Source organism: Odocoileus virginianus, chromosome 22 (assembly GCF_023699985.2).
Source record: "Odocoileus virginianus isolate 20LAN1187 ecotype Illinois chromosome 22, Ovbor_1.2, whole genome shotgun sequence".
NCBI classification, from domain to species: Eukaryota; Metazoa; Chordata; class Mammalia; order Artiodactyla; family Cervidae; genus Odocoileus; species Odocoileus virginianus.
The window spans coordinates 4,189,096-4,209,808 of record NC_069695.1 but is presented as its reverse complement, the minus strand read 5'-3'; the positions used below and the strand labels follow the sequence as shown (position 1 = coordinate 4,209,808).

The window sequence follows — 20,713 nt, the reverse complement described above, 5'->3', positions numbered from 1 at the left end:
CACTTCTAGAGAAGGAAATAATTTAATAAAGTAAGCCCAAATTAGTAACAATAAAAGCAATGATAATGATGCTAATGATGCTATTTACTGAGCACGTGTTATATCTCAGGTGCTGTGGTAAGGCTATACCACTTGCATCCAATATTGAATTGAATAGATAATGTACCGCTCTCTCATGTCTTGTTTTCACTGAGTTACATACCAGGATACACGGCAGCTTGGCTGGATTACCAGAAGCTGTCACTTTTCATTGGTTGCCATTTTGGGACTATCTGCAAGTATAGATCAAACTCTCTGCCATCATAATTGTCTTCAGACAACTCCTTCTGCCCTTCACAAACTGACCATCTATGCTGATGATGAGAAAGAGAAGTTGAAGGGTTCCCCTTACTTTACCCTAAAACGTCACGTCTTAAAGTTCTTGCTGACTGTTGTTGCATGGCCACCAATCCCAGCAGTCTTGTGATTGTATTTACCACCTGTGGTCCTGTTCTCCCCAAATGCCATGCTGGAGCCTTAACAAAAACACATTCCTCTCCTGTTTTGTGTTTTCTGTTAGCGCCCTGCTTCTCATTGTCTTTAGGACTCTGTTCAGAATTGTTCTTTTAACCTCTTTTTTGCCTCCCCGTTTGGAGAAGGAAATGGCAACCCCCTCCAGTGTTCTGCCTGGAGAAACCCCATGGACAGAGGAGCCTGGCGGACTACAGTCCATGGGGTCGCAGAGAGTCAGACACAACTGAGTGATTATTACTCACTCACTTGCCTCTCTACACACCTGTTCTTCTGCTACCCACTTCTGTAGATACATCAGGGTCATTTAGCATATTGTCCTGTTGACCTGGAATGTTTTTTTTCCACTTTTTATCATTCCATGTAAATTCCCACGCATGCTCTAAGATGCAGCTCATCTGTTTCCTTTCTGTGAGGCTCTCTTTGACATAGGCTCTCTTTTTCACCCCATCCCAAGCAGACTTTAATTGGTTTTTTTCTTTCAGAAAATGCTCACTGTATTTTCACTTGCAAATTTGTATTTTCTACACAGCTCTAAGTTTCTCTGAAGTCCTTGCGTCTTCTCCTTTTCATTTTTAGCCCCTTTACCTAGCGTAGTGTGCTGCAGTCCATGGGGTCGCAGAGTCGGACACGCCTTAGTGACTGAACGCCGGCGCCACCACCAGCTAGCGCAATCGTCATTCCAGAAAAGGCAGAAGACCCTCCCTCCTTGTCCTTGGCTGTGTTCAGTCCTCCTCCCGCCATAAAAATAACTATTGTTTCCCCATTTATGCTGTCTTTATTTTCTAAAGTTAAGAGATCAGTGGTTTTCAAACATTTGGAACAAAGTGGTATCCTTCTTCGAAGCAGAACTTGAACACAATGTGCCCGTGCACACAGCCTCGCAGATAAAGGGTCAAGTCTGGGCGCTCGGAGGCCTCCGTTTTCCTCCTGGCAGTTCTAGGGAACTCGCAGGGCTCCAAGTAGTAAGGTCTGCTCCCTTAGAAAGGTTTGCCCTGGCCTTCTTGCTGTATCTGTTTCTGAGTCCTTCCAAATCATCCTTCACCTTGTTCCAGGGGAGAGCATGGAGCCCCTTCATTCATTCCTTTTGGCGGCGCCGGGTCTTCCTTGCTGTGCGAGCTCCCCCTCGTGGCCGGCAGGAGCTGATCTCTGTGCGGTGGCTTCTCACTGTGGAGCGCAGGCTCCGGGGCGGGGGGACTAGGCCGCGGCTGCTCTCGGGCTTCAGGGCGGGCTCAGTCCGTGGTGCTCGGGCTTGGTTGTTCCGCGGCGTGTGGGATCTTCCCGGATCCGGGATCGAACCCGTGCCTCCCACACTGGTAGATGCATTCTTTACCACTGAGCCACCAGAGCAGCCCTGGGAGAGATCTTTCTAAAACACAAATCAAATTATGTCTCGTGCTTGTATCTCGTTCACGAGCCTCCACGGGCTCCCCTCACACGGGAGCTTCTTGGAAGCGGAGGGCGTGTCTTTCACCTCTGTGTCCCCGGCAGCTGGTACAGCTAGTTCCTGGCAGGGGTTCGCATGCAGTGGCCTGGGTGCTCTGTGACCGCTGAAGTTACGAGAGAACTTCGCGTGGTTACCCATCTTCTTCACCCTCGTGGCCTTGCTTCTTGCTCAGACGGGCAGTGCCAGCCTCTTTCTTCTGAGACCTTTCAGATCTGCCCGCATCTTCACTCCCTGTGTCACAGAGATCCTTAGCTTTAACAGCCTTTATCAGTTTGCCTTTCTTTAATTTCTAAAGCAATTTGTTATGATTATAAAGAACAACATGCTTAGTGTACTGTATTTATTGCACCTTTTTTGTTACTGATGGTATAACTTCTGCCTGGGTAATCCTAGCAACAGCAAAAAAACAGCCAAAGTCATAAATGGTTTCAAAGGTACTTTCTGATCCAGGAGGATATATTTTGCCCAGTTCTGAGGTGAATAATTTGGGTTAGAGGTCGTTATTTTAACTTTATGTTTTAGTACAGTTTTGTGTTGAGAGAGATTTGCCTTTGTTTCTCAACATGTTACAGGCTGAAAAATAAATGTTCATTTTATTGTGTGCTCTGAAACCAAAATTGGTGTTGAGTCAGCTCATAGCCTGTAAATCAAACAGAAATCTTTGAAAAAGTGCATGCAATGAATTAAAAGTATTTGGTGTAATTTTTACCATGGATCATTTTTAGGTTTTTGTTGGGAAAGAGGAATAATAAAGCTTTATCCACTTAGGTTAATATTCTGGTGATACAGTATCCTTCCTAATTGTGTTTTCTATTCCTTGTGTATATTTCAATAAAAGTCTTTCTTGCTTTCAGAATTGTTTATAATCACATTTCATGTCAGAACAGTTTTCTAAAAAGAAGGTAACTTGGGAAAAAATGTATTTCATTTCATTAAAAATAGCTATCAAAACCTATGTTACCAAATGATAATTGCATTCTTATTCAGACTTGAAGCCATTTTGTTTATTTTGAACTGTACTTTTTTCTAATTGCTTTGTGGCCTTTAATAAATAACTTGTTTTGATAAATTGAAATGATCTCTGTTTAGAATTAGGGGTAAATATCTCTACCATTTCTTATAGGAAGTCTTTTGTCTGAGACATCTGTACTGCCATATTTTATATTTTTGGTGTTATTGGGGAAGGAAAAGTGGATGCTGTGTCTTTAATGGAAAGCAAAAGGTTATCTTTCTCTGGCCTTTGTGTGTATGTGCTGATGTGGATGTAGGCAGCCAGACAGGCAATGTGTGCGGAGAGACCAGGGAACCGGCTGTGGATCGATAGACGTGGTGTGAAGTGAATTAATGCGAGGCAGGCCGTCTGTCTGTCATAAGGATCGTGGGGAATGCAGAGCCGTGTGGTCACTCACTGCGGAGGTCTGCTTCCAATAAATTCAAGCCTGCTGCCTGAAAATAAACTCGAGATACGCACCTCCTCCCTTCCTGACTGTGAAATTTTACTTTATTCAAAGTAAAGCTACGTATTAGATTCTTGCCTCGTGTACTTTAATTGGAGCACTGGGAAACCGCAGTTGGGAAAGGCTGATGAAACAAAAAAAAAAATACCTGCTATTCTTTTAGATCCATTTTTCAATCTCAGTGGAAATCTGTATAACAATGGGAAAGAGAAATACAATGTTAATATTTGTAAATATTGTGGTATATGTTTTTCTTTCTGAGTCCAAGAATATTGTGTCTCACTTTAATCTAATCTTCAATAGAAAAATAATATTATAATGAACTTAAATGGTTTTATATTGCAATATTGGTCACAGCACTGTGCTTTAAATTTTATTATATTAAAATTTACTGTTTAATCTTTGTTCATTTATTCACATGACACTGAAGTCTTCAGAGTTCACCTCATTAGTCATTACTCGGATATTAAGCAATAGGAAGAAATGTTTATAAAGGTACTTTATAAGCTTTTGAAAGGTAATACTGTCCCTGATTTTGCAGGTGAGTAGAGGCGAGTGCAGTTTCATTTCATTGATTTTGAAAACTGTGTTTCCACATTTACATTGAAAATGTTTTTCTAAAGTGATTACAAATATTGCATACAAACGAGAAAGTTGTCTGTATACATCTCTCACGAGTAGTGGCCTGAGTACTTTTGTCCAGACGGTGTGACGATCTCACAGGCTTCCTTGTTCTCTGTTTTTTATTTCTGCTGTTGCCACAGCCCAGCCTCCTGCCTTCCCCTGCTGTGTCCAAACTTACGCCACTTTTCTGCTCCATCCCATATTTTCCCTCTGATTCACAGTGTAGAACCTGTTTATAGATACCTATTGTCCAGCGTAATGTACATTCATTTTTTTAATTTTGTGAATCTGGATTTGGTTTTTTAAATGCCTCACATTTTCCCATTAATGTTTTGTCTTTTTTTTTTTGTATCTCTTTATTATATCTTTTTCACCAAAGCATGCTTACTATTATTTTATAGTATATTTAAATAGCATAATTTGTGTCATGGAATTGAAGGTATTGAGTTCTACTCTCAAGGTATTTATTGGATCTTTATGAGATGTTCTTTACTGCCAAATATTTTGAAGAGATTCAGAAAGTGAATGTCTTAGATTTTATGGCATAATTTGACAAATAAGGTCACCTACAGCAAATACATAAAAAAATGGCAAAGTACTGTCATATAATTAATTGACAGTACTTATAATGTTGCATAATGTAAATATGCAAGAAGCTGAAGCTTTGATGTAGTTATCCTAGTATTTCTCAGGAATATTTTCATCATCTTACTGATAGTGGATAGTGATGAAATGAGTTTTATGTTTCAAAAAGTTTAGCTTTTTAATACCAGGAAGAAAGGAATACATTTTTTTTTTCCTGGTCTTTGTGTTTCATTGAAAATAGCATTGTATTCTGATATAACCTCAATTCTGTTTAGTGACAGTGATGTAGTACCTTCTATTGTACCTTTTTTTTAAAGTTAGGTTTATTGAGGTATAATTTGTATTTGGTAAAGTTCACTCTTTTTAGTGTACAGTTCTGTGAATTTTAGGCAAATGTGGGTAGTCGTATTTCCACTCTCACAATTAAGATATTCATTATTTTCATTATTGTAAATATTTTCTTAGACCATTTTGTAGTCAGTCCCCCTACCATAGCCCTAGCCTCTGGCAATCACTGATTTGATTTCTGCCCTATGATTTTGCCTTATGAAGAATATCTACTATTATCATAAGATAGTAATGTAAAAAAGTGTCACTAAACACTGTGGAGATTATAAATACCTATGTTTTGGGAATTTTTAAAAATATTAATATTCCCCTTTCCCTTTTTTTGTAGGTAATGATTACCATGCTTAAAAAGGTTCAGTAATGGGTTTGCTCATCTTTTACCATAACTTTATGGTCCAAAAGTTCAAAAGGAGAAAATTCTATCATTTCCTTAAAACAAACTCATTAAAATTGTTTTAAATCATCTGTGCTGTTTGTATTTGAGAACTGATTTTAGTAATTTGGTCTTTGCATTATCAGTGTCTCTTATCTTTATATCTTCCAACAACAGTTTGGACTCTCGGGTATTTTGTTATCATTCCATTACCCCCATTTGACTGAAGTTTAGATATTTAGCTGATCCTTAAAAAAATGAAATATATAGAAATTTTAATTATCCAAATCAATCTTTTTTTTTTAATTGATTGGTAACAAAATAACCCAGAAAATTTGACTGTAAGAAATAACAGGATGAGTTACAAGCATGGTCAAAATGAGGATTACAGTTTAGTTTTTTAAATTAAAAAAGTGGAGCATTAGCCTTGCTGACACGAGAAAACCATCCATGGTGGCGTTTGTTCTCTTATTGCATAACTGTTCTGTGTGGCTCTTTTCTCCCTGTTTCCCTCATGGCAGAGACTGCAGCAAAAGAGTGCACAGAAAGGGCGGTGGCTTTCTTCCTTCATCTGGGATAGTAGAAAAGCATACTTTTTAAAACACGTCTTCGAGATATAATTCACATGCCATCGACTTCACACTTACAACTGTACCATCCAGTGTTTTCTTTTTCACATATTCACAGAATTGTGCAACCATCACTGTAATCAATTTCAGAACATCTTCATCACACAAAAAGAAACCAAGGACTCATTAGTTTAACTCCTCACTTGCCCCCATCCTCCCAGCCCTTTGTAGGTGTTGTTTGGCTGCTCAGTCATGTCTAACTCTTTGCAACCCCATGGACTGTAGCCCGCCAGTCTCCTCTGCCCATGGGATTTCTCAGGCAGGAATACTGGAGTGGGTTGCCATTTCCTTCTCTAGGGCATCTTCCCAACCCAGGGATTGAACTTGCGTCTCTTACGTCCCTTGCACTGGCCGGGGGATCCTTTACCGCTGATCCTCCACAGAAGCTCTCTCCCAGTCCTAAGCAGCCACAAATGTACTTTCTGCCTCTCTAGATTTGCTTGCTCCAGTTGTGGTGAGCAGGGGCTCTTCTCTAGTGCTGGGGCACAGGCTTCTCCCTGCAGTGGCTTCCCTTGCTGCGGAGCATGGGTCTGGGTGTGGGGGCTTCAGGAGTTGCAGTGCATGGGCGTAGTTGCTCTTCAGCATGTAGGATCTTCCCAGACCAGGCATCGAACCCATGTCCCCCACATTGGCAGGCAGATTCTTAACCACTGGACCACTAGGGAAATTCCAGACATTTTTAATTTTAATAAAGTTCACTTTACCGGTTTTCCTTTTATGAATTGTGCTTGTGGTGTCAAGTCTGGCCTCTGGTATCAAGGGTTTTCTCTTTTTTTTTTCCTAAAATTTTTATGGTCCTATATTCTACATGTAAGTCCATGATTCATTGTGAGTTAATTTTTATAAAAGGTGTGAGCATTAGGTTGGGGTTCATATTTTTGTCTGTGATTATCCAGTTATAGCAGTCCATTTATAGAAGAGACTGTCTTTCCTCCATTGATTTGCTTTGCACCTCTGTCAAATATCATTGGGCATATCTGTGTGTGTCTTCTGGTTTTCTATTCTATTCCATGAACCTAAAACCATGCAGTTTTAACAACTTGGTAAGTCTTGAAACAGGGCAGATTTTTTTCCTACCTTATTTTTTTCCAATTTTTAAAAACTGTTCTAGTTCCTTTATTTTTCTAAATAATTTTAGAAGAATTTTATCTATATATACCAATAAATCATGCTGGGATTTTGATAGAAGTTAACACTAAACCTATACATGGAGAATTTCACATCTTTCCTATATAGACTCTTTCAACTTATGAACATGGTATGTCTCTCCATTCATTTATTTAGGCCTCTTTGGTGTTTCATCAGTGTTTTGTAGATATCAGCATGCAATTCCTGTATATATATTTTTTCAATTGGCGTCTAAGTATTTCAGTCTTTTTGAGTCATTATTAATAGAATTTTTTAAAAATTAAGTGTCCACATGTTCATTGCTAGTGTATAGAAATATGATCTTTAAAATATTTTTTAAATTGTATTTATTTATTGCCTGGGCATCTCATTGCGGTGGCTTCTCTTGTTGTGGAGCACAGACTGTATGGCATGCAGGCATCAGTGGCTGTGGCATGGGCTTAGGTGCTCCGTGGCATGTGGGATCTTCCCAGATCAGGGATCAGATCTCTGTTTCCTGCGTTGGCGAGTGGAGTCTTTACTACCGAGCCCCCAGGGAAGCCCTTTTGCTGGTATTCTGCAGCCTTGCTGTACACTGTTTGTTTGTTTCCACACAGACAGTTGTTTTCATCTTGAATGGGATCACTTCATTCCAAACTATACATGTTTTATTTTCTTACTGTGTTGCACTGTCTAGAATTTCTAATGCTGTGTCAAATAAGAGCAACAATGTGGACATCTTTGCTTCATTCTTGATCATAGGAGGAAAGCATTCAGTCTTTCACCATTAAATATAATGTTAGATTTTTAATACATGCTCTTTATTAAGTTGAACGAGTTGCCCTCTCTTCCTCTATTTCTGTTTTGCTGAGAGTTTTTAAAATCATGATGTCAAATTTTATCTAATTATTGACATGATCATATGATTGTTTCTTCTTTCATCTTAAAATTTTGGATAGCATTGAGTTTTTGAATATGGAACCAGACTTGCTTACCAACTGAATAAATCTCACTTGCTCATGGTATATAACTTTTAATATGTTGCTGAATTCTACTTGATTACATTTTGTTAAGGATTTTTGAGTCTAGATTCATGAGAGTTACTGATCTGTAGTTTTATTTTCATTTACATGTTGACCCTTGAACAGCCTTGGTTTGAACTGAGCGGACCCACTTATATGTGGTTATTTTTCACTAGTGAGCACTACAGTATTACATGAGCCAGCCCACATTGTCGGCTGAATATGCACAGATAAGGAGGAGCCACAGATACAGGGAGCACTTCACAGTGACTGTGCTCAATATCATGTGATTCTGTGAACATGTATCCCCCTTTGGTTGTCATGGCAATGCACTGCTTCCAGATAGTGGGGGACATCTGTGTTTTATCTCGAATGGGAAAAATAGGTGAGTAAGGAGAAGATATCTGTAGGCAGTTCTTCCCAGTTCTCAGATGTTTTGGAGAAGGGAAGTTTGGTGCCCTCATCTGGTTCTCTGCTCTCAGCTAGCTTCTTTCAGCTGAGTGATTGTCGGGCCGTGTATCTAACTCTTCCATGGGTGCTCAGTCGCTTCAGTCGTGTCCAGCTCTGTGCGACCACAGAGACTGTAGCCTGCTGGACGCCCCTGTCTGTGGAATTCTCCAGGCAAGAGTACTGGAGTGGGTTGCCATTTCCTCCTCTAGGGGATCTGCCCAATACAGGGATCCAACCTGCATATCTTTTGTATCCTGCATCCTGCATCGACAGGCAGGTTCTTTACCATTAGTGCCGCCTGTTATACCCTTGGGGCAATGCATTTAAGGTCTCTTTCAAACACCCAGAACCCAAATCCTTCTTTTGTCATCATCACTCTTCCCATCCCTCAAATTACAAGCAAACTAATATTAAAGAGAAGCAAACTTTTAAAATAGTCTTTCACTTTCTAGGTTTTCTCATTTTTTTTTAAGGCATGAGTGAAGTTGCTCAGTTGTGTCTGACTCTCTGTGACCCCATGGACTATAGATATAGCCCACCAGGCTGCTCCGGCCATGGGATTCTCCAGGCAAGAATACTGGAGTGGGTTGCCGTGTCCTTCTCCAGGGAATCTTCCTGACCCAGGGATTGAACCCAGGTCTCTTGCATTGCGGGTAGACGTTTTACCCTCTGAGCCACCAGGGAAGCCCAGGCATAACTGTATCTAAATCTACTAAAATAACTAGTAAACATGTTGAAAGGAAGCAAGTGAAACTATACAACTTCAGTTTTTTGTTCCCAGATCTTGGTTAAAAGTAATATGGTTTGCATTCATGTATGTATGTACATATAAAGCTGTAAAGAACACACATGAATATTTGGTTCATTACTTTCTGCCTCTTCCTAATTTGGGTGAATATATTGTATATATTTTTTTAACATACTGCATGTTCATCCAGTAAGTAAATTAAACCGCTTTAAGAGTTTTGGTGCACTTCTCTGTCAGTTTTTACAAACTAGCTCTTGTTCTTCTCCTGTGTTTTAGCGGGAGTCTCGGCAGAAGCCCTGCAGACTGTCACCACCACTGCTGATGCCTCCGGCCCAGAAGCCAAAGTCCAGGAGGAGGAGCACGACCTTGTGGATGACGACATCACGACTGGTAAGCGGAGACAGCTTCAGTGTCTCGGGACGGACTTTGTCCGGTGTCGGAAAATGCTTCCAGGTCATTTATAGCAGGACTCGGTGCATGGATGGAAACTTGCATTGATGGAATGCTTAGTTTTCTGAGACCCTTTAGTGCCCTTTCTGATCTTGAGGTGGAAAGAAGCAGAACTGTTTATTTGGCCCAGGTTTGCTCATTGTTGCCACAAGAATGAACCCGCTAGCTGTGTGTTTGATTTTCCGGGGACCTTCTACTTTAGAGGCTAGGATCATTGCTAAAGTCTTGGAACATGTGGAGGAGTACGCCGCTTATGTTGTGACAGGTTTGCAGTCACAGTAGTGTTGTTGTTCAGTCACCAACTCGTGTCCGACTCTTTGAGACCCCATGGACTGCAGCACGCCCTAGGGTAGACTGAAAATATTGGAGTTGTAATCTGATACATGCAACATAGGCTACCTGAGGAAACTTACAGATACTCTTTCTACCTGTACAATAGACATAAATGCTTTTTTAAAAGTTACGTACATTGTTTGGGTATTGAGCATTCTTCTCTGTATTATTTATCACATAATCAGACATGGTAAAATTTAGGAAAGCCACACACTGCATTATGTTCAACCTATCTTTTTATAGACTTAGAGCAGTGTCGATTACTGAATATGCAAATGCATTCAGCTCAATTTCTTTCTGTGCACAAAGGATAAAAACAACCTAGTATACTGTTTGTATTGGTCTTAAGAATGATACGCTCTTGTTTTTGGTGTGGATGGTTAAAAAATAAAATCTGACCAAATCTATAACTATTGTGAAGCGAGAAATACTAGCTTAATCAATAATTTGAAAAGGAGCATGCTTGCAAAGTGTCAGTAAAATTTTCAACAGTCATTAAAGGAAGCAGGGTAAGAAAAACTAAAGGGAAGTCGGTTTTTTTTCCCCCTCACTTTTTCCTCTTAAAGCTGTGTGTGGCAGGTTCTTTACTGTTGTCACCTGAATGCTTTTAAATTTCTTTCACTGGGAAGAAGTTGAGGGAGCCTACTGTTCTCTCTAGAAAATGTTCAGAGCCTGTATTTAAAATCTTATGGACTGTGCCACTGCTGTAGTTGACTTTCAAGGAATATCTGGTTTTTAGCAAAAGATGTGATGATGGTGGTGGTGACTCTTGCTTTTTAATGTATTGGTTCATTGATTTAAAAAATGTATCGTCCATCTTAAATATACGTGTAAATTATTTCTCAAACTTACAAATTTGCTACAAATCATTTATACTGTAAGTTACAGGGTTTGTTTCAGTAGCTACTAGAAGACATCATTTCATTTGCAAATTTTTTATTTATTCCTTTGTTTTGAACTTTGTATTTTGTGTTGAAGTGTAGCTGATTAACAATATTGTGATAGCCTCAGGTGAACAGCAAAGGTACTCAACCGTTCCTGTGTATGTATCCGTTCTCCCCTAAACTCCCCTCCCATCTGGGCCGTTTGTAGATTTTAAAACATGAGTTCTTGCTGCAATCCGTTTCCCCTGCTTTAAAAAAAATGATGTTATAGATATGCTTTGTTATGACCTCAAATTTTAAAGGTGTTCTTATCTGCGAAAAGTCATGGTTTAAATAACTGAAGTTGCCTTTGCAATAGTAGAATATCTCACTTCCCATTCCGGAAGAAAAGCTGAATTTTTGAGCACTCAAGTAAGTATTATTAAATCAGTACATTGAAATTATGAATTATGCTCTGCCAAAGTCACGAGTCAGAATGAGGGCATGTGACTCTGTGTTTATTTTACTGTTAAAAAAAATCAGGAAGTTTAAAAATGAAAATCTAGTTTGGAGAGTCAATTAATGCTACATAAACTATATTTTAATCTGTAAGAAGTTCAATTAAATGCATGTGATGCATGGCTCTATGAGGTGATTTACTCATTTCCTGCCATGAGTACTAAAGGCGAGAATGCTCAGGATCCAAAGAATTTAAATAACTGAAAAAGGCTTCCTTAACATGTTGTCAGAGCAACCATCACGCTGCAGCCTGTGGATCGTTCAAGTTACCTTTAGATTCTGTGACTTGATTAAGATGTGGTATAGATTTTTGTGAGGGTTTAGAAGAAAACCATATTTCTTTTTATTGACTAGAATCCTATATAAATTGCATTATGAAAAATATTGGTAGGTGCATTTGAGAGAAACCTGTTTCAAGCAGAATAATCTTATTTTAGGATAACCAGCATTGTAGAGCGCAAGAGGTACTGCAAAAGGGAAAACTGACCAATTCAGCTGTTCACCCTGAAAACCTGATTTTTCCCCAGATTATTTTTCCCCCCTGATTATTTAAAAGGAATTGCTCTTGTAATGTCACTTCATAAAATAGAAATTATATCGTGACAGATATATTTGCCTATATTTTGAATGAATTCTTATTTGCTGTAGCTAGGCTAATATGCATAGCTGTATTAATTTTATTTTTGTGGTAATCTGGGGCTGAATTCTCCAATTAACTGAATTCAACAGCTGACAAAGATAACAATTCAAATATGTAGCATAATTTAGTGCTTTTGCTATAGGCAGAATTTCATAGCTGAAATTTTTCTTCTGGGTGAGAGCGAATGAGGTATGAATATTGTGACCCTTGATCTGAGCTTGGCAGTCTTTGTTAGTGTGTGCTGTATAAAAGTAAAGAAGCATGGATAAAGCTGTGTAAGTGTTGGCTATGATCAATTGGAACTAATTAAATTTATTTGAAATGAAGGGTCTTAACTGGAAGAGAACAGCTGGAAAAACTGGGGAAAAAAAATTGAGCCTTGATTGAGACAATTTAAACCTTCACCCTGTCATTTCAAAAATATGCTGCAGCTTCTTTCTAAATCTCTCTTTTTAAAGCTAATATCTATTGATCGGCTCTACAAAGTAATGCCAGTAGTGCCTTGGTCAACACATACCCTCAGTTTTACTTAGCATTCCAGCCTAAGGTTTATCAGAGTCTTTGCTTTAACCAAATGTCTTAAATTACATATCGAAGCCATATTAGATTAATAATATCTAATATGAACAATATTAGATTAATATTGTTTTATGTAGAAAAAATATTAAAACCTATTTCTCATTTTTATTTTTTTTCTTCTTTTTTTTTCATTTATTTTTATTAGTTGGAGGCTAACTAGCCTCCAACTATTTCTCATTTTTAAAAAAATATTACTAAGTATGCCTGGGGAATATACTCCCTGCCCCCACCAAAGGAATTCTTTCAGGTTTTGCAATACTCTGTATATTTAAAATCTGTTTTAACAATAATAGTTGTATTTTCTTGAAAGTACAAAGAATAGCATTAAGATTATTTCTGGATTATTTATAATTTTAGAGTCATAGACATATTCTATACCTGTGCATTTGCTTTTGTATGTATACTTTTATTTTTGATATTCAAATGTTTATATATATATAAAATCAATGTTTATAAATAGCATGTTCTTATTTTCACTGTAATATTAATAGGTAATAATTATATTAATGGAGCAAATCTCATTAAAAACTGATGTGTATATCAGTTTTTAGACAAATCATAATCTATTTTTTTAATGTAGACCTTTTGGGTGTGTTTGTTGTTTATTTTTATGTGGTTTTCATTGAGGTAAAGGATAGCATTCTGAGTGAGAATGAAGAGATATATCCCTAAATGTTGTATTTTAAAACATCCTCCCTTAATATCAGGTTAAAAAGAATTTTGGACGGGTTTCATTCACAAACCTGCATGGATCCCTTTAAGAAATTGACTATATCCTCCTGGGGGTCATACTGTAGCGTCCTACCCTTTGTTCAATACCACAAGGACACAAAGTGACCACATAACGGCAATAAAGGGTCAAGAGCCACTGACATTGTCAAAAAGAGACACCTTGATGCTAGATCAGCAGCACAGTGGGCAGATTCAGCCGCTCACAACAGATGCAGCGATGATACATAAATTCGGATGGGTGTGTTGACTCTATTTGTTGTATTTTTTGTAAAATTTAATTTATATAAAAAAGATGAGAAATGCTATGGAATAAAGAAAAAAATAGAGAAAGGCAAGAGAACTTGAAAGTAGTATCAAGTTGTTAACTTTGTACCAACCGCTTTATTCTTGATTCTACCAGCATTTCTTTGAAGTGTCTTCTGGTTATTTGTCCAGATAGATGAGGAAACGTGCTCAGGGGAGTTCATGTTCAAGGGACTGAGAATGTGTCCTGCCTCATTCCAGAGCCCACGTGTGAACTTGAGCCCCCCCAACCTGCCTCCCAGTCTCGGACTCGATGAACTTTGGCACCTTTTCTTTTGAAATGGGAGATGATGTCACAGTCCACCTTTATGGCTTATAATTGCAAGCATAAGCCTGATGTTTGCCAACTATCCTGTCTTATTACCTAGAAGGCAAACTTGTTATTCTAAAGTTATAGCAAGAGATTATCTTCCATAAGGGAAAAAAATCAGCACATAGTCTTTAAATGTTCTTACAATTTGTTCTTTATCTACAACTAGTATGATGTTAAGACTGCAAATATAATTAGTGTTCATAATATAAACCGTTATTATGTATTTGTGTATTATGAAATTTGTGTGGTTCCATCTAGCTTTTTGAAGTCACCAACATAAAACTGACACCATAACAGATTCACAGAGCAAAGTCAACATTTCTAGTATATTAAGATAGAGCTGAAAAGCACATCAGACGTCTGAGACTAAATATTGATTTGTTAATTTTACTGTTTACTGAGGCCCTGTTCATAAAATGTTTATGCATTTTTTTTGACTGAAAGAGGGGAAATTCATCTTGTTAAAGTTCCAAAGAGCAAGATTTAGGGCATTATATATTCAGAAATCAGAAATACTTTCTTAGCAGAGAGATAGAAGCCATATAATTAGTAAACTAGAATAAGACTTTCTCCGTTGCATCCTTTCCCATTCTCATTCTTTAATTTATAACTGATAGTCTCAGAACAATGTGATTTTTATTTTTATTTTTTTTTATTTTTTTACTTTTTTTTTGTTGTTTGTTTTTTGTTTTTTCCATTTATTTTTATTAGTTGGAGGCTAATTACTTTACAACGTTGCAGTGGTTTTTGTCATACACTGAAATGAATTAGCCATGGATTTACATGTATTCCCCATCCCGGTCCCCCCTCCCACCTCCCTCTCCACCCGATCCCTCTGGGTCTTCCCAGTGCACCAGGCCCGAGCCCTTGTCTCATGCATCCAACCTGGGCTGGTGATCTGTTTCACCCTAGATAATATACATGTTTCGATGCTGTTCTCTCTTTTTTTTTTTTAATCACTGGTTCTAAACTGTTATCACTACTCTTCTGATTGACTTCAAAATGTTGGCTACTCCAAAATATGAGTTTACAGTTATGAATATTTTGGATAATTATACATCATGAGTGCTGTCGTTTATTTACCATGTGGTTTCCTTTTTTAAGAAAAGTAAATGTGGATTTCGTAGTTTTCTGAAATATGTCATTTCAAGTAATTTACCTTCATATACTTTTTTTAAAATCTGGGAAGTGAAAATGCAAAGTAAAATACTTTTTGCTGCTTAGCGTTTATAACTCTACACGTTGATAGGATGTTAAGTAGATTATTTCTGAATATGGTATTTGAGAGTTGACAGGAATATTAAAATATAGTCCAAAGTATGGCTTTTCTTCATTCGTTTTCTCTTTTCATATTTTCCATTCTGGGTGATTGACTTTTCCTTTTTTTTGGTTTTAGCTTCCGCTTGCTTGTTAAAGATTATTGAATCTGTATCTCCAACCTAAGCTTATGCTCCGAGTGTCAGATTAATGTGTCGCCCTGCCCGAATGTCCCACAGATCCCTACGTACCAAGTCCAGAATGAGATCATATTTATTTCTAAAACTCATCTCCTTTTGGTATTGAGGTCTCATTAAAGACGTCACTGACGGTGCCATTAGCCAGCTAACACCCCAAACCAGAACTCACGGAATAATCCTGGCTCTCCCACTTTCCAGCATTGTCCGCTGGTAGTTGGTACTATTTCTTGTAAAATATACCTCCTATACACCTCCCAGTGATTTGCCCCTTCTCCATTTCCACAAGGAGTGCCCGTGTCTAGACTGGTAATGCTGTGCTTTTAAACAGTGGTCTGAGTTGTCTCTGGAGCCGCACTTGGGTCTCATCTGCGCCTCTCCCCTGACCCTGGGAGTGTGCCACCTCGTTACGAAGTTCTGTGTCTGTCCCGAAAACCAAAAGCTCTTACGGTGTTTATGGAGCTAGAGGTCCAGAGTAGCCATCATCCCGGAGACCACTCTGGGGCTCGGGGCCCCACCACTGGAGAGGCAGGGTGGCTTGTATCGGGGTGGGGGAGAGGTCTCACGGGAAACAGAAATACGAAGTTTTTCCAGAGTTTTCCATGTCTAACACATGCCACTGAAGAGCCAGAGTGTAGAATCCTGTTGTGTGATGTTATGCACAGTGTATTTTTTGTCATGCTCCTAGAGGTCTGCAGTCAGTCATTTAGCACTATGAAAACTTGCTTTTTATTGTTCATTGTAAATTGCAAGTTAAGATACCCTGATTTATTATGTTTAAAAGGTTGAGCTAGGGTGACTTGCCTCCGAAAAAACCCCAAAAGGAAATAAGCAAGAGCACAGATTTTTTAAAAAGTGGCTAATAAATACCATTAGAATCTTCAGCTTCACTTTAAAACAATTTTTGTACATTTATAAATAGAAAATCTGCATAATATCAATGTATTTTGACCAAGAAAATGTTTGTATATTTGAATGAATTAAATATCCTAAAGAATCAGAAGTGCTATAATATACATTACTTCAATTAGCTGTTATATTGGCTCCACATCTTTTATAATGATATTTTCTAATAATGGCACTTGAATTTTTTTAATGTATATGTAATTGACTGTGTATAATGCTTCAGCAAGGTGTTGGTCAGATAAACAGTAATTGATATCATCTTAGCAAACTGTTCTAAAACAACATTTAAAAATCAGGAACTTTAATAACCATCACAACTGCTCACTGCTGCTGCTGCTGCTAAGTTGCGTCAGTCGTGTCCGACTCTGTGCAACCCCATGGACAGCAGCCCACCAGGCTCCGCCATCCCTGGGATTCTCCAGGCAAGAACAGTGGAGTGGGTTGCCATTTCCTTCTCCAGTTCATGAAAGTGAAAAGTGAAAGTGAAGTCGCTCAGTCGTGTCCGACTCTGTGCGACCCCATGGACTGCAGCCCACCAGGCTCCTCCGTCCGTGGGATTTTCCAGGCAAGAATACTGGAGTGGGGAGCCATTGCCTTCTCCTAGTATTTAATAAGTACCTAATAAGGATCAGTCTATGCTCTGGGCTCTTTTAATCCTCACAACTCAGTTGTAATTATCCTTATCATCACCTCTGTTTTACAAAGGAGGAAAACGAGGCAGAGGACAACTAAGTAACTTTTCACATAAGGCCCACAGACAGGAAATGACAGTCAGCTTTGAATCCAGGCCATCTGCCTCTAGAGCTTGTGCTTTTGTTTTCGATTTTGTTTCATTTATTTGTTTTTAATTGGAGGATAATTGCTTTATGATATGTTGTTGGCTTCTGCCGTACATCAGCACATCAGCGTGCATCAGCCACGGGTACACATGCGCGTGTCTCCTCCCTCCAGAGCCTCCTCTCCCGCCCTGCTGCGTCCACGTCTGTCCTCTGGTCTCAGCCTGTATTCCTGGCCTGCAGAGAGCTTCGTCGGTCCTGTTTTTGCAGATTTCGTAAATATATGCATTAGGAGCTTGTGCTTTTAAATGGAAGGGATTTTCAAAACCAGATATTTAAATAATCATATAAGAAAACAGAAAAATATATTCATTATGACATCATTTTCTATTTGTGTGACATAGAAACATCTTTTTAATTTTTAATATAGTACAAGGAAATATTCAAACTGTGACAAAAAGACATGCTGTTTTCTTAAAAATAAACTTGGATAATTAGTATAAGAAAATAATTTTGCATATTTTGTAGCTAAAATTGGGATTATTTTATGTTCATGTAAAGCCATATATACATAGTTACACCAACATACACACACAATGTGAGATCATAAAGGCTTAAAGTTTGGTTTTTAGATTTAATAGTATATGTCTTTTGTTTTGTTTTATAAACTTAGACTCAATAGGAACAAAGAAGAAATATTTAGTTGGATAAGAATTTAGGGACTGTTAAAAGAAAAACCTTTCATGTGAGTGAATAACCTTCAGGATGAACTTAAAGTTTGGCCTTTTGTGAGCTGTGTAGTAATACCTCACGGATAAGAATGAATTGCATTAGATTGTGGCACACTATTATATATCTGTATATTACATGAATTGCCCTTATAATTGATATCAAACCCATATGACCAAAAGTTGTAATTCACAAAAGTAATGACAACAGTGTCTCATAATTCACAGAGTTTATGTCATACCCATGAGTGATTACTTTTACTGTGCAAACCATGTTAAAGGGGAAAAACAGGCTTTAAAACAGATGTGGAGTTTGAAGAGTTCTTCTTCATCATTGTTTCTAGTCACTTTTAATATACAGAAAGATAGATTGACTAGTATCCTGGAATTTCCCCATGACTTTTTAGATTAAAATTAATTGTCAAGCATAAAGACTTTTATTCTTAATTTGAAATCTTAAATCATATAAGTTTATATTTACTGTATGAGATGAAGACAGTCAAGAATTTGAATATCTCAATGTATTTTCTCTCCATGATGTAATATACTAGAAAGAGAAGTTCTTCCTCACCGTTAGGGCAAAATCAAGTGAGAATATTTGCCCTTTCTTTTTAGATTATGGTATATTCTAAATAATAATGTGTAAATTAAATGAAGTAAACCTGATTTAAAAGGATTCAGAGAAACGGAATTAGCTATTCTCTCTTTGCTTGTTTTCACCAAAGTTGTTGTTTTTTTTTTTTAAATGTGGACCATTTTTAAAGTCTTTATTGAGTTTGTTATAATATGGCTCCTTTTTTTTTTTTTTTTTTTTAATGTTATGGTCTTTTGGCCATGATGCACGTGGGATCTTAGCTTCCCAACCAGGAATCAAAACTCATACCCTAGCATTGGAAGGCAAAATCTTAACCGCTGGACCAGCAGGGAAGTCTTGCTCTTTTTGTGTATACATATTTTTCTGTGTTGTTGGCATCCCCTAAAAGAACTATAAGGAATATCCCATTTGATTCAACAGAACTTTAATATGTACCTTGTATTTTTCTATCAGCACATTCGGGGGAGGATTTAATAAAGAAAGAATCCTTGTTGAGAGGCTGCAGGTATAATTTTAGAGAGGTTTTATGTTCACATATAATCTCTCCACATACACGACATCTATGTACCTATGACAGACTTTAGGTGAGAGGATTCAGAGCTCTGGCGATTAGGTGGGGGTAGGAGTCGCATTTCAGGTAAGCCTACATTTGTGGCATGGGTGGAAAGACACAAGAAGAATAACTTGAGCTAAAGCTGTCCCTTTAGAACTTGGTTTGAAATGAAGCCTTGTGGCTTCCAGCTCCTGGCTCGAGGTGACAGACTGGGAGAACCGTCCAGGATCAAGGGTCCATTGTCAGGTCAAGTGTGTTTTTTGGAGCATGGCTGGTTTTATATCCTGTGCAGTGTGTTACTTTAAATCAGGGCTTACTAGTAAAGGGATTTATGATGCTGATGGTACATGTTGGCTTCATGCCCGTGTGCTTAATTCTGCTTCCATGGTTTTTCTTTTCATTCAACAGTTATTTTTGCTCACCTTCTAGGTTTTAAATACTTACTAATTGTTGAGTGTAGGGTGAAGTTTATACTCCAAAGGGCAAGACTGATGGCTGGTTGTGTTTTGTTATTTGAGGGGAAATTTTTACCTGAAGAACTATTATTCATGAAGGTTTAATAAACTTATGTTACCGTGAGGCAAAACTTACATTTCGTATTTGTGTCCAAGAGTGATTTGATGGAAATGGAAAGCAAAATAAAATACTTTGAAATCAATGGGATGAAAAGCTGGTTTGTAGTAGCAAATATGTAATTTGAATAATTGTAGAATAAATATGGTTATAGCATAGGCCCTGATACCTCATTCTCTGTTCACATCTCAGTTTCCTTGCTTATTCACTGTATGGCCTTGTGCAGGTTACATGACCATGCCAGACCTCAGTTTTCTCACCTGGAATTTGAGGTTTGTGAGATTGTTAGAGGATTAAATGAGATGATGCATATAATCTTCTTAGCAGAGCAATTGGCACATAGTAAGTACTCGAAAGTGTTATAGCCTCTCCCCCCTCTTCATTACTGCTATCATCCTGAAACAATTTGCTTTTAATAAATAGAATAAATGGTTTATTACTAACTTACGAATCATTTATAAATTAGTTCTTCCTGATGACTTGATGATTTTTTTTAGGTAGTTTATCACTCCCAGGAATATAAATTTATTACATCAATTTATACTTTATAGATAGAGAAATAAGCTGCATCCAAACTTCTGTGCAAATTTTTAGAAATTCCTAAAAACTGGCTCATGAAATATGATGAATTATTATATTTTCTTAAACACTTTTATAGGGCTTCCTTTTTTTTTTTTTTTGCCACGTTTCTTTTCTGAATTGAATCTGACCAAGAAGTATGAATCACTTATAAAATAGAAATAATGACAGCTTTAAAAGATATTTATACTTAAGGTAGCTAAGGAAGATTTAATTTTGCATATTCAAACTCATGTTTGGCCAGTGGTGATCTGTAAGGGAGGGATGGGAGAGAGTTGGTGATGCTGAAAACATTTCTGAAGAATCTTTTAAAATTTTATTTTATTTTCAGTTGGAGGGTAATTACTTTACAATATTGTGATGTCTCTGCCATACATCAACATGAATCAGCTATAAGTAAGCAGATGTCTCCTCCGTCTTAAACCTCCCATTCCACCCCACCCCTTTGGGTTGTCAAAGAGCACCAACTTTAGGTTCCCTGTGTCATACAGAAAGTTCCTACTTGACTGTCTACTTT

At 37.8% G+C, this 20,713-nt stretch overlaps 1 protein-coding gene across 3 annotated transcripts in view; it reads left to right on the top strand.

Moving 5' to 3' along the window:
* The window catches only part of WDR7 (WD repeat domain 7), a 341,751-nt gene that overhangs the window by 144,191 nt on the left and 176,847 nt on the right, over positions 1 to 20,713 (top strand). For all 3 annotated transcript variants that reach the window (XM_070452478.1, XM_070452477.1, XM_070452479.1), the window contains one exon: positions 9,577 to 9,690. In XM_070452478.1, coding sequence (XP_070308579.1) covers positions 9,577 to 9,690 — 114 coding nt within the window. The remainder of the gene's footprint in view (positions 1 to 9,576; positions 9,691 to 20,713) is intronic.